General features: G+C 40.0%; 1 protein-coding gene across 2 annotated transcripts in view; it reads right to left on the bottom strand.

Annotated features, from left to right (window-relative positions):
- txlna (taxilin alpha) overlaps positions 1–10,944 on the bottom strand; it is a 51,591-nt gene extending 40,647 nt beyond the window's left edge. For both annotated transcript variants that reach the window (XM_074687348.1, XM_074687346.1), the window contains exons 1-2: positions 10,752–10,944; positions 6,217–6,391 (exon numbers count right to left, since the gene is read on the bottom strand). In XM_074687348.1, the coding sequence (XP_074543449.1) occupies positions 6,217–6,391; positions 10,752–10,937 (361 nt within the window). In that variant the 5' untranslated portion in view covers positions 10,938–10,944. The remainder of the gene's footprint in view (positions 1–6,216; positions 6,392–10,751) is intronic.
- Between the last annotated feature and the right edge of the window lie 2,051 nt (positions 10,945–12,995).

Below are 12,995 nucleotides of genomic sequence, written 5' to 3'. Positions count from 1 at the left end.
TTTGAGACCCCTGGCATAGAGGGACTTGGCAGGGCTGCCCTCTGAGTCCACTCCTTTATGCTATTTCCATAGAGCCACTTGCAATAGCTATTCTTAGCAATAAAAATATAACTAGAGGAGGTATAGAGCACAAGATCTCACTATATGCTGACGACTTACTCCTCGTTGTTTCAAATCCTGCTTCTTCCCTTTCTGAAGCCCTTTCTGTATTTGAGCCTTTTAGTCTTTTTTTTTAGGATATAAAATTAAATTAAACAAAAGCGAGCTTTTCCCAATAAATAAGGTAGCTCTTGAATTAAATTATTCAAACTTCCCATTTAAAGTGGTGACTAGCCATTTTTATTACCTGGGGATCTGTGTCACGAGATAATTTAAACAGCTTTTCAAACACAATTGTCTTAGTCTGTTTGACCAAGCCAAGGCAATTCTATATATAGGCAATCTGTCAAAGTGGTCCCCTTTGTCACAGTCTCTTATTGGAAGAATAAACTCAATCAAAATGACACTACTCCCAAAGATTTAGTACCTTTTCCAGCGCCTCCCTGTCTTCATCCCAAAATCTTTTTTCAGTGCTCTTGATTCTCTAATCACATCCTACATTTGGAATAAGCCTCATAGACTGCGCAAAGCATTTCTTCAAAGACCTAAACAGGCTGGTGGTTTGGCTTTACCCAACTTTCAATATTATTATTGGGCTGCGAATGTTCGTTGTTTGCTGTATTGGGTGCATTTTCATCTTGATGCATCTTGTCCTGTTAGAGTTTCAATGGAGGTTTGTGATAGCAGCCCAATTTCCCCACCTGCTCTTCTGGGTGCTGCATTACCACTGTCCTCGAATTGCCCCAGTAATAATCCTGTGATTAAACATTCTCTGCATATCTGGACTCAGCTCAGAAGGCATTTTGGTTTGCAAAATTTCTCACTTAAAGTTCCTATCACCTCTAATCATTTCTTTGTTCCTTCTTTAACTGACGGTGCTTTTAGATCTGGCACAATAAAAAACTCAAACGTCTTGATGATCTATGAGTTTGTTTCCTTTTCCCATTTGAGTCAAACCTTTGATATCCCTAACACCCTTTTTTTGGTTCCTACAGGTGAGGCACTGTTCAGAATTTAATACAAAATTTTCCCCATAAACCTCAAAGTAACCCAACTGATGTTATTCTCTCCTGCAACCCGACTTTCAAAGGTACTCACCTCCTTTGGCTGCTGTTAGAACCGCTTGGCAACAGGATTTAAATTTTACTTTTACAGATGACACATGGGACTTAGTCCTCAATACATACACTCTTCCTCTATATGTGCCAGACATGCTCTATTACAATTTAAAGTAGTTCATCGAATTCATATTTTGCAAACCAAATTAGCTCGTTTATACCCTGATGTTGACCCCACCTGTGATAAATGTAAAGTCGCCTCTGGCAGTCTTCTACATATGTACTGGTCCTGTCCCGACTTAACTAAATTCTGGACATCTTATTTTCAAACCATTTCAGAAATTCTTAACCCTCAAACTGTACCAAACCCTCTGACTGCTATATTTGGTATTTTCCCAGGGAGTGATTTACCAAAAGCAAAAGCTAAAGTTTTGGCTTTCTCTTCGTTGGTGGCTCACCGAGTCATTCTTTTAAAGTGGAGGGACCCACTCTTCCCTCTCTTTCGCACTGGATCAGAGACACTACACTGTGTGCAAAGTTATTATGCAAGCATACCATGAGAGGATATCAAAGGGAATATTTATTTCTTCTTGCTCAGTTTTGAAACCCATGTGTATTTTGATTAAATAATGCTGTAGAAAACCCATATATATTTTTTACGACATTTTTTAAAGGAATTATGAAATTATATAAGAAAACTGCCATATGAGAGGCGTGCAAACTTATTATGCAGTTCCAAATTTTTCTATTAAACAGGCAAATGTGATAACAAAACTACTGGAAATGCAACAAAAGATATTAATGAACAAACAAATGGCCATAAATATCCAACAAAAAGTCCCATTTGTCGCTACACAATGTTCAGGATATCACTTGCTGACATATCCTCCTTTCTTCTGGATCACAGATATCAGTCGCCTGTCAACGGAACTGGTCAGTTCGTTGATGGTCTCCTTACTCACTCCATCTGCAGCAGCTTTCACGGCATGCCACAGATCATCCTTGGAGGTGTACCGTTTCCTGTTTGCGTACACAGACTGTTTGATGATGGACCACAAATTTTCGATGGGGTTGAGACCCAGAGAGCAAGGTGGCCATAACATGCTCTGTTCATCTTTGATGCCGTGTTTATTAAGCCAGTCCTTGGTGAGAACAGATGCATGAGATGGAGCATTATCATGCATGAACAGAAGTGCTTTCCGGATCCTCAGAGGTTGCTTCTTCCACCAAGGTAGGAAGTTTTTGTCGAGGAACTTGCAGTATCCCTCAGAGTTGATCTTGACTTCATCTTCTACTCACGAGAAACATACAAGACTCTCATCAACAATTGCACCCCAGAACATGACTCCTCCACCTCCTTGTTGACGACGAAGACGTACTGGTGCTGACTGTTGTGAGCTGACCCAGCCTCAGAGGTGTTGAGAGGTGGATTTCTAGTTGCTGTCTTCACGGCTGATACACATGGAGGGCCTTGCACCTTGTTCCCCAAGACATACTGGGTAGGCCACATGCCTCAAAGATGGTCTTGCTTGTCGCCAGGGGTGTCTTGACCACTTGTCAATGAATTTGCCGCAGCTGGCAGTCAGTGAGCTTTGCAAACTTGGGCTGAATGCGTTTCTTTCGAACCTTCTGACTTCCAGCTATGAACTTCTTGATAGTCCGAGGATCCCGATGGAGTATGTGTGCAATTTCGACTGGTGTCTTCCCTTTGGACATTTCTCTTGTTATTTGTTCCTTTTCTTCAGTTGTCAAATCTTTCTTCTTCCCCATCTTGCGTTCGGGAAGCAACTGCACAATAACTTTGCACAGTGGCCTTTTATTGGTTGTCTCAAAAGTAATAATATTACACAGAGTTTTGGATAAAATTTCTAAGTGATCATATTTTATACTGACTCTAACCACACAATACGACAATTAAACTTGGTTTTAAATTCTTCCATCCAAACCCAAAATTTTACTCAAATTATATACTCGGATAATACCTTTGCACACGTTGTATGTACTGCTTAGATTTAGAGAAAATATGTACCCTAACCTAACCCTTAACGAGATAAAGAAAATAGATTTAACAGAGTTTGGTGCCCCTTCCTATTAATATTGATACAGTAATCTGCAGAAAGAAGTATTTCAGTGTGTGGTATGTTCGACCGGGGGTTAGACCTATTACACTAGGGAACAATTTGAAAAAAAGTTAGATTCTTATGCAGATTAAAACTAAAATTAGCTGGTTGATTCCAAAATCGCAGTCAGTTTTTTCTAGCATGTCAAGTTTTTTTCTTCCCAGCTTACACTCCAGATCAGCAAACGCCCACTGATCAGCTGTAGTAAGACTAGCCAGCTGATTATGATTGGACTCATATACAGCTACATGGCAACTTTGTTTGTGCAGTCACAATTGAGACAGTGCGGTGAGAGGTCTGTACTAGGGCTGTAACGATTAGTGGACATAATCCACTACGTCGACTATAAAAAATTCATTGACACAAATATTAACAGTCAATGCGTCGTACTGTTGTTTTTATTAATGTTGTCCTATCGTGAAATCAAATACCTGGCGGCAAATGCTCATCTGTAACTTCAGTTTACTGCATGAGGCGCCAAGTTAACAGATACTTTTATGGGAAAGGTCATTGAGTTCAGACATGAGGAATATCGATGAGGAAATATCTCCGTGCCCCAACAGCGCTGCGCGCCGACAGAGACTCTGCATCTCCATCTTGGACAGCCTGAAAAGCTCCTGGTGTTTAGCGCCTGATAACATGATTTAGAGAGTCTTCTTTGCTTTCCGTATACACTTGCAAGATCCAAGTCACAATCTAGTGAAAAAACTCCCCTAACTTTTTAAAAATGAGGACATTTGTCCAATGGAGCGCTCAAATCCATGCTCACACTGCATCGGTAACACTCACAGTGGCGAGGAGGAGGGGCGGAATGCACATGAGCGACTTGGTAGTAGCACATGTAGAGAAACAAAACTAAACGTGTTGTTATGTAGAGCTGGGGGAGTCAGGCGGGATCATCCTGTTTCCCTCTTTTTCTGTCAGTCTAACTTCTAGTCTTACTGTCCTGTTATAGTTACTGACCATACACCTCTCTGGGAGGATCTGAGTTTGTCTTGTAGGTTCCTGGGGATCGGTGAAGTAGACAGCCTGCTGCTGTGCTCCTGTCAGACTCCAGCTGCTACGGCTTTGGATTGTTGCCGGGAATGGCCTGCTGGTTTCACCTTAACTGTCACCACAGCGCCAAACTTCAGACTGTGTCTGTTTCTCTCTCTCTCCCTTTCTGTGTGTGTGTGTGTCTGTGGTTTTTTTTTTTTTTTATGTCATCGTGAATGAAATAAAGACAAATAAACATGACACATGGCTGACCAATCAGAGGTGAGAACCTACCTCTGGGTAAATGCAGTGAAAATGTAACACATTGGTTGAATTTAAAAGGTCTGCACATTTTAAAGGCCAAATTAGGTTGAAACACAAAATAATCATGATCAATCTACTAATCCAAAAAAATAACCAATAGATTAGTCGACACAAGTAACCGTCCCTAGTGTGTACAGCCCCCAATAGGTCAGTACTATCAATATCTGCAAGCAGAAAGCTAGCTTAGTAGGAATTAGGAAGTAGGAAAATTGCTTTATTAACAGCATTTCATTTAGGGCAGGAGGGAGGGTAACAATGGACAAGTGGTTAAAACTAAAAAAGCAGCTGGGGAAAACAAGTCTGATGACGAAGAAACCATCAATTAGAAAACAAAAAGTGAGTAACAAAAACATTGTCAATATCTACAAGAATATATTTTTTGGGGAGTTACCTCCACGTCTTCTGGTCCCCCCAAAGAGCCTCAAAAACATCTGCCAAAGCATTAGTGGCATCACACACAGTGAGCGCTGATGTACATAACTACATGCCATACAGGTTCATGTCAAAAAATCCGAACTTGTAGGTCTCAAAGTAGGGCTGCAACTATCGAATATTTCAGTACTCGAGTACTCTACTGAAAATTGCATCGAGTACTCGGATAAAACGCATTTTCGCGTACTTAAACAGCATTTATTAAACAGCCCCCCAAGAGCCGCTGCTTTTGTTTATTTGATGAAAAAACTGGAAAATAAGAAAATATAAGCAAAAAAGTCTATGCAGGGAAGAGAGCAAGCAGAAAGTATCTGCACAGTAAGAAAGCAGGAAGCAAAGTCTAATGAAGGGGTGTACCAATTCTTGGCCCTCACTTGAAACCAAGGAGTATAAAAAATTTCCCACAATATGGCTTTTTTCTATCAGATATCTAATCCTTTCCTACCCCACATAAGCCATGTTTTGAATTGTTGCTTGTATTTTGCTTGTTTTAAAAATCTAGCTAACACTGTTATAGCAATAGCAACAGCTAATAATAGCTATACTGATTTCAGACAAGGGTGACAAATTCACAGTAAAAGGACTTCACTTTAATAAGATGCATTACATGATTGATCAAACAGCAAAGCTGCATTAGCAATGATAAGGTAATGATACAGTACTCAGAAGCTTTAATATAGCTTGATCCTTTACAAAATCCTCCACGGAAAAAAATGGTTGTGGGGGGAAAAAATAATGTATTGCAGTATCTGAATTTTTTGTGTATCATTTTTAAATTGTGTTTTTTTTTTCTTTTTTTTTTTAAAAACCTTTTTAGTCATTTATTTCAGTCTTTGTTTTCAAGTTGGGTTGAAAAAAAGTTAAGATGTCAGGTTCCCTGAATAAATCCTAAAAACTGACTTACATGTGATGTTCATTTTTTGTGAAAAATATGGCTCCTGATATAGCCTGTAGACATCATCATTCAACTTTCTCAAATGGTCTGGTGTTAAAAGAGGGTTAAAACTATAAAATTGTAATATTGAGGGATTGCAATTTAAATCGAATCGACATAGCAAAAATCGTAAAGGAATTAAATTGGAAGAAAATCACATTGTCCCAGCATTAGTAAACAACATGAGAAAGCTCCCCTGGTCAGGAAGGCCTGCAATTCCCCCTCTATTCCTGACATAAATGACACTGCTCTCATGTAACACATAAACCTTTACCTTCTCTTTCCACCATGTCACCTTGGGCTGGGGAGTCTATCTGCCCAGGCTCTTTGGGCCCGTCAGTATCCAGGTTGACTTTCACAGCTGCAGGTGACGTGTGTCCCCCTGCTGAGGGTGGAGCCTCCTCACCGCTCTGTGGGTCTTCTGTGTCCTGTTTTTTCATCTTCAGAATCTGTTGGAGTGATAAAACTATTAAACTATCGAAGATGTCAGCTGGAAGAGTTGTTGAGCTTCTGCAGAATGTAGAGATTTAGTTTTAGAACAGCAGCCTATGAACCGTCAACATGTGGCTCAGAGAGACCTTACAAATACATGATAATTAAAAATGGACATTTTGACCACATTATAAGATTTTGGGGGGGGGGCTGAACTGACTTCAGACATGACTGGACGGTCAGAAAATGGTCACATTAAGCCCTGAGTTAGCACTATCTCTCATACTGGCTTGAGGAACAGGACTGCCTTCTGAGGCAGTGGGAGAGGGGGAACGTCAGCCTTAAATGTACATGGCTCTGTCAATACTGGACAAACAACCACATTAACTACTGAACAGGTAAATGTCTTCTTCAACAGATTACCAGCACTCATTTGTCATCAGCAGCTGCAACAGCCATAACCTGTGCAAACCACAGGATAATGGACAAACTGACCTGTGTGGTGTTATTTCTTTTTTTTGCCATTCCAATCTTTATTTAAGCACATGTTGTAACAGCTCAGAGTGGTACATGATACAGAATGCAGAAAGAAAAAAACAGGAGGGCCTCCATCAAAAGGGTACTTTTTCTAAAATGTAGGTAGATCCTGTAAAAAACAGATGCAAAAAGGTTCCCATTTGTCTTTCACATTTCGAACATGAACTACTAGTTGTAAGCCCTACTTTAAAGAGCCTACAGGGTGTCCAATAACACCGGTGCAGAATCTTATATTGAATAAATTTCCCTCTATCGTCTTTGACAAACTTGCCACTTTGGGCTATGATTTGACTCCATCTATCCTCACTAATTTCGGAGTTAAGGTCTTTCTGCCAGATTATTCTTAAATTATGACAGCTGCTACTAATCAAAAGAACCGAGTGTTTATAAAATGTTGATGCCTTATGGTTAGACAGGTTATTTAGATAGGCAATAATTCGGTTAGCTAGTCTCTGTGACTGAAATTTTTTAAATATGCAATGTCTGATTTGCCAATATTTCCAAAAATCACCTTTTTCTTGCAACTGGAACTGTCCAGCGAGTTCAGTAAATGACATGAATGTTCCGTCTTTATAAAGATCTTTTACTGTACATATGCCCTTGTCCAACCATCTCTTCCAAAAAACCTTTTGCTTCCCAATCTTCACCTCTGGGTTGAGCCAGAGTGAAGCATACATACATATTTAGATATGGGCATCGGCTCTGATTTGGTCCAGTTAATTTGATAACCAGATAATTTAGAATATTTATCAATTGTATTCATTAGTGCAGGTAAAGAACTGTGAGGATTACTAGTGAAGAAAAGAATATCGTCCGTGTATAACATTAGTTTGTGTTCCTCCCCTCCACCATCTACTCCCTTAATGGCAGGATTTGCTCTTATAGCCACTGCAAGAGGCTCCAACGCAACTGTAAACAAGAGGGGCGACAGGGGGCACCCCTGTCGTGTTTCCCTAGAGATAAGACCATTTATTTAAACTGATGCCTTATGTTTACTGTATATTATTTTAATCCATTTTTCAAAACTAGGTCCAAAGCCACACCCAGACAGGGCCGAGTGTAAGAAACCCCACTCGACCCTGTCAAAGGCCTTTTCAGCATCAAGTGAGATAGCTGCCACTGGCGTTGTGCTAGAACCATTAAGCCATATTAAGTGCATAAGCCTTCTCAAAATATCAGTGGAAGACCTACCTTTTATGAAGCCTACTTGATCTTTATGAATAATGTGCGGTAGAACAGTTTCAAGTCTTAGGGCTAGTGCCTTAGCCAATATCTTTCTACATTAATGGGGCTGATTGGTCTAAAGTTTGCAGGTTCTGTATGATCTCTCCCCTTTTTAGGTATCAAAGAGATTAGTGCTTCATTGAAAGATGGTGGAAGTAAACCAGTTCGAAACGCTTCCTCTAACACAGCTGTCAATATCAGAGTGATTATATCAATATATTCTTTGTAGTTCTCCACGGGAAGACCATCAGATCCTGGTGATTCTCCTGTATTCATTGATAAGCAGTTTTATTGACACATCTAGAAGAGCCACCTGATCAGAAGATAAAGTACGAAGATTTATGCTTGAGAAAAAAATCTCTGGCTGATGTCTCATTCATAATCCCAGAAGATCTGAATAGGCTCTTGTAGTAGTCTCTAAAGACATCATTAATACCTTTAGAGGATGTTATAAGAGACCCATCCGCTCTTACTGTGTGTGGTGTTATTTCTTGCATTTCTTGTATTTCTGAACCTGTGAGGTGTATGACTGGTATTTTTGTACCTATGTTGTATTATAGATTATTTTCTGTACCTGTGTGGTAGGGCTGGGCGATATAGCCTAAAGATAAAATCTCTGATTTTTTCACAAAAAGTTTGATTTTCGTTTTTTTTCGTCTTGAAGAAAACAATAAATACAAATGAAAGAGAGAACTCAAAACTTAAAAAAGTAACCTCTATTTGACTCTTGGAATTGAATTTTCAGCTTTTCTTCTGTTTCAGTAACTTCACTTTGTAGTTTTAAAGGAGGCAGACTTATTTACATTCATAGTGAAACCTGCACCATTTTGTACATTTTGAATTTAAAAATACTGCTAGAAAAAGTGTGTACTGTACTGTTTCAGTGCACTACAGCACTATTCAGTTATATTCTACCTTTAAATGATTTAAATAAAAAAACACTTTGTTTCTGTCTACTTTTATTTTTCTAAGGCTATAGCCCGTTTATCCTTTAATTTTGATACAAACAAATAAGTACAAATAAATGCTAGTTATTCAAGTGTGGACTCATAAAATTTATGCCTCCCTGCATAAGTCAGTGCCCTGGTTGGGGGCACCCCAAGCTAAAAAGTCTGGTCCGCCCCTGCTTGACAGAGCGCACCTCAATGCTGGTTCGTTATGTTGCTCTGGTCATCAGCGGATGGATTACTGCTGAATGGAGGATTTAGTTGGTGGAACAGAGGGAGTTGCAGGGAAAGACAGAACTCAGCTTTAGCCAGGTAAAAGTTTAACAACTTCGCAGTCATGTCTGTCCAGGCAGCGCTGCTCTGTTCGATCGCCCCTTGTCGTCCCGTCTCCCTCCCCACAGTCTGCTTTCACAAATCATGATCCATCCAAATCACCATAAGAGGGGATTTTCTACGGTAGAGTGAGGGTGTTCTGAGAAAAACTAATGTATATTTCTTTACTTTCTAAATCTCAAAATGATCAAAGTATTAACTTTGAAGAGCAGCAGGTTTTACGTGCGTCAATCACATCATCAATAATCTGCAGGTAAACGTACAGGGTCCCGGCTATGTGAATGTTTCAGTCAAAGATCTTAATCAAACTCCTGAAAGGTGACAGATAGAAAACAGTAACAGCACAATAGCGGAGAGAAAAAATTCGAATTTTTCATTTTTTAAATCGTCCACAAGGAAAAATTCGAATTAATCGATAAAATCGATATATCGCCCAGGCCTACTGTGTGGTGTTATTTCCTGTATTTCTGAACCTGTGTGGTGTATGTCTTTTTATTTTGTACCTGTTTGGTGTTATGTCTTATATATCTGTACCTGTGTGGTGTATGTCTTGTTATTTTGTACATGTTTGGTGTTATGTCTTATATATCTGTACCTGTGTGGTGTATGTCTTGTTAATTTGTACATGTTTGGTGTTATGTCTTATATATCTGTACCTGTGTGGTGTATGTCTTGTTATTTTGTACCTGTGTGGTGTATGTCTTGTATTTCTGTGCCTGTGATGTGTTATTTCCGTGTGCTTCCTTCCTGACAGTTATTAGCCTTTTAGCTGTAGGAAGCTAAGTCGTAGCGGGTTAGCATGCACGCTTCACATCAGAGGACACCTGTAATCTTCATTTACTGTGTCACGGGTTACAGATTATTTATTTTTCTTAGTTTGGCAGTGCCAAAAAGGTGGAGGGCTAAATATTCACCTCTTGGCCCTGAGCTGTCAGGTAGCTGCGCTCACTTTCAGGTTAACCTGGTAGCTATCCGAATTAGCCTACCTTCGCTACCTCTGGTAGCTTGTGCAGTATGAATGTCTGAGGTGAGCTGCTCTGACTGGCAACGAAGTCTTTCTTAAATTTCAATCAGTTCATGATCCACACAGTGTAAAGTTTTTCTTCCCTGTAACACAGATGGACTGAAGCTAGCTGCATCGCGTCTTCATTGTTAGTGTTCGAAAGAGTCGGTTATCAATTAAACACCAGGTAACTTGAAAACAACCGACACAATTACTACATCTGCCTTGTACTAAGACAAAGATCTGCGACACATCCGAGACCTGAGCTGTGAAACTAACCCCTCGGCAAGAGGACATGTGATCAGATTAATAAGATATTAGAGTTCTTCTTACCCTTTCGTATCGAGCTGAAACAACTGAAGCTCTTCCGCAACAGCGAACCTGTTTCTTCGGCGGCGGTCGAATATTCTTCTTCTTCTTCTTCCTCTTCTTCTTCTTCTTCTTCTTCTTCTTCTTCTTCTTCTTCTTCTTCTTCTTCTTCTTCTTGTTTTGTGGGTTTTGTGGGTGGTTGGCAAACATCAAAATGGTGCATTACCGCCACCACCTGGTGCGGAGTGTGGATTCTGATAACTACTCAACTCAAAAAAAAGAAAAAAAAACCTATAGCCTGCTCATCGCATTTATCTCGCGTAAATATTGAAATGATCATTGAAATTCATTTCTCTCTGAACTTTGTCTCAAATTGTCAACACTAAGTAGACTTTTAATTTTTATAAGTTTCCTGACCAGTTTCCTTCTCTCTGCCTCATATTTCTCACACTTGAATAAAATATGTTTGTGGTCGAATAGTCATTTTTGCTTAGGAAGGTTCCTAACGGAGGGTAATGATCCGGAGGTATCTAAGTGGCTATGGAGAGAATTTTTTTTCTTTATTATTCAATCAAAAAGAATAGATTTGAAACAAAAAAAAAAAAAAACAGAAAGCAAAAGATGATAAGTGACAAATAAAAAAAAAAGTTGAGATCAAAACACAGCAGGTTGCAATTGAAAAAAAAAGAGAGAACATATTTCTTTCCATTTTGCTTATAAATCAGTCCTCTTTGCTTTCAAGTTGAAAACATTCTCTTGAAAATCAGTCCTCTTCTATTTCCTCTATTTCTATTATATTCTATTCTATTCTATTCTATTCTTACCTTCTTGTGCTAGGCGATGCCCAAGTAGCTGCCTGTTGCAGCAGCTCTCTCTTCTTTGTCCATTTCTTGTAATTTTTTTCATCTCTTCTTTCATCATCTTTGTATTTGGAGTGGATCATTACTTTGTATGGTTCATTGTTGGTCATGGACACCAAACTTTTTGTGGCTTGAGCGATATTTTTTTACTACTTTTCTCCTGTGTTTATCAGGAGATCCTACATGTAACATGGCTGCATTGTTTACATGTGAACTCAGCTGTTAGCAGCCTGTAGCATGTCAATGCTAACTAGTGTAGGGCTTGATGATTTCCCTCGAGCTGAGGAGGAGGAGGTGAGGACGACGTGCTGGTTCTCGGATGTGAGCTGGGAGGTGACGACGTGGACCTGTCCTTCCATCCATCGTTGTTGGGAACATAGGATCTATCTCCGGGGGATGGATGAGCTAGCTGTGCTAGCCCAGCGGCATTGTGCTGTTCACGGACGTGGCTGATGGAGCTGACATTGGACGCCGGCGCCACATTGGAGGAGCTTCACCTGCTGTGAGCAGACAGGATCCAGGAGACAGAGACTGAACAGACTGCTGGGGAGGCTCAGTCCTGGACCCTGTGGAGGTGGAGACTGGCTGGGCTGGAGAGTGGTGAACGGGCTGTCGTCATCTATTTTCTTGTGGAACTTTTTGCACTTTCTATACTCTTTCTTACTTTTGTTTTCTTGATTGCTGCTGTGACTCCTGAATTTCCCCTCGGGGATAAATAAAGTATTTTCTATCCAATTCAATTCTATTCTCTTTGTTTGCAAATTCCAAAGTTTTGCTTGCAAATTCTACTGCACTTAATGGGCGGGGCCTACGCTGGTGGATGACAGAATAGTTTCTATTGGTTGGTTTGACCTGGCTTTATTGAGTGCGAGCACCAGCTACCACTTCCCTCTTATGGTGCGGCCACACCAAACGCGAATTTGCGGTGCGATTACATACAAACTGTGAAAGTTGTATATATTTAATCATGCTTAGCCTTTTCATTTCTCCAGCTTTGTGCCAAGGACAGTACGAGATGACCTTTTTAATTCTGTAACTCGCTATCACTTGCACAAACTCCCATCCTGTTTTTAAACTGTTGAGTTTCGGTATGCAAAACCTATCTGCCCATGCTATTTGTACTTTCTGTTCCCGGCAGTGAGGGGGGGAGAGATATGATTCACACACACACACATTCACACACACACACACACTCACACACATACACACATACACTTGTAATCAAAATGTGTCTCTTTATAAGCGCTGTCTGTCTCTGTATTCTTCAGTGCAGTGTTGTGCTTCACACTCTGTGTTTGTTGTATGGTCTGTACTCCTTGCAAGTAAAACCATTGGAAAACTTATTTTCTTGACTCGAGTTCTCTTTTTTAATGGATGTCGATTTGAACCTGACACAAACTCAATGCAA

This window comes from Halichoeres trimaculatus, unplaced genomic scaffold (genome assembly GCF_033239565.1).
Source record: "Halichoeres trimaculatus isolate MK-OKI-2021-1 unplaced genomic scaffold, fHalTri1.1 fHalTri1_scaffold_14, whole genome shotgun sequence".
Taxonomy (NCBI): Eukaryota; Metazoa; Chordata; class Actinopteri; order Labriformes; family Labridae; genus Halichoeres; species Halichoeres trimaculatus.
This window is presented reverse-complemented; position numbering and strand designations above follow the sequence as displayed.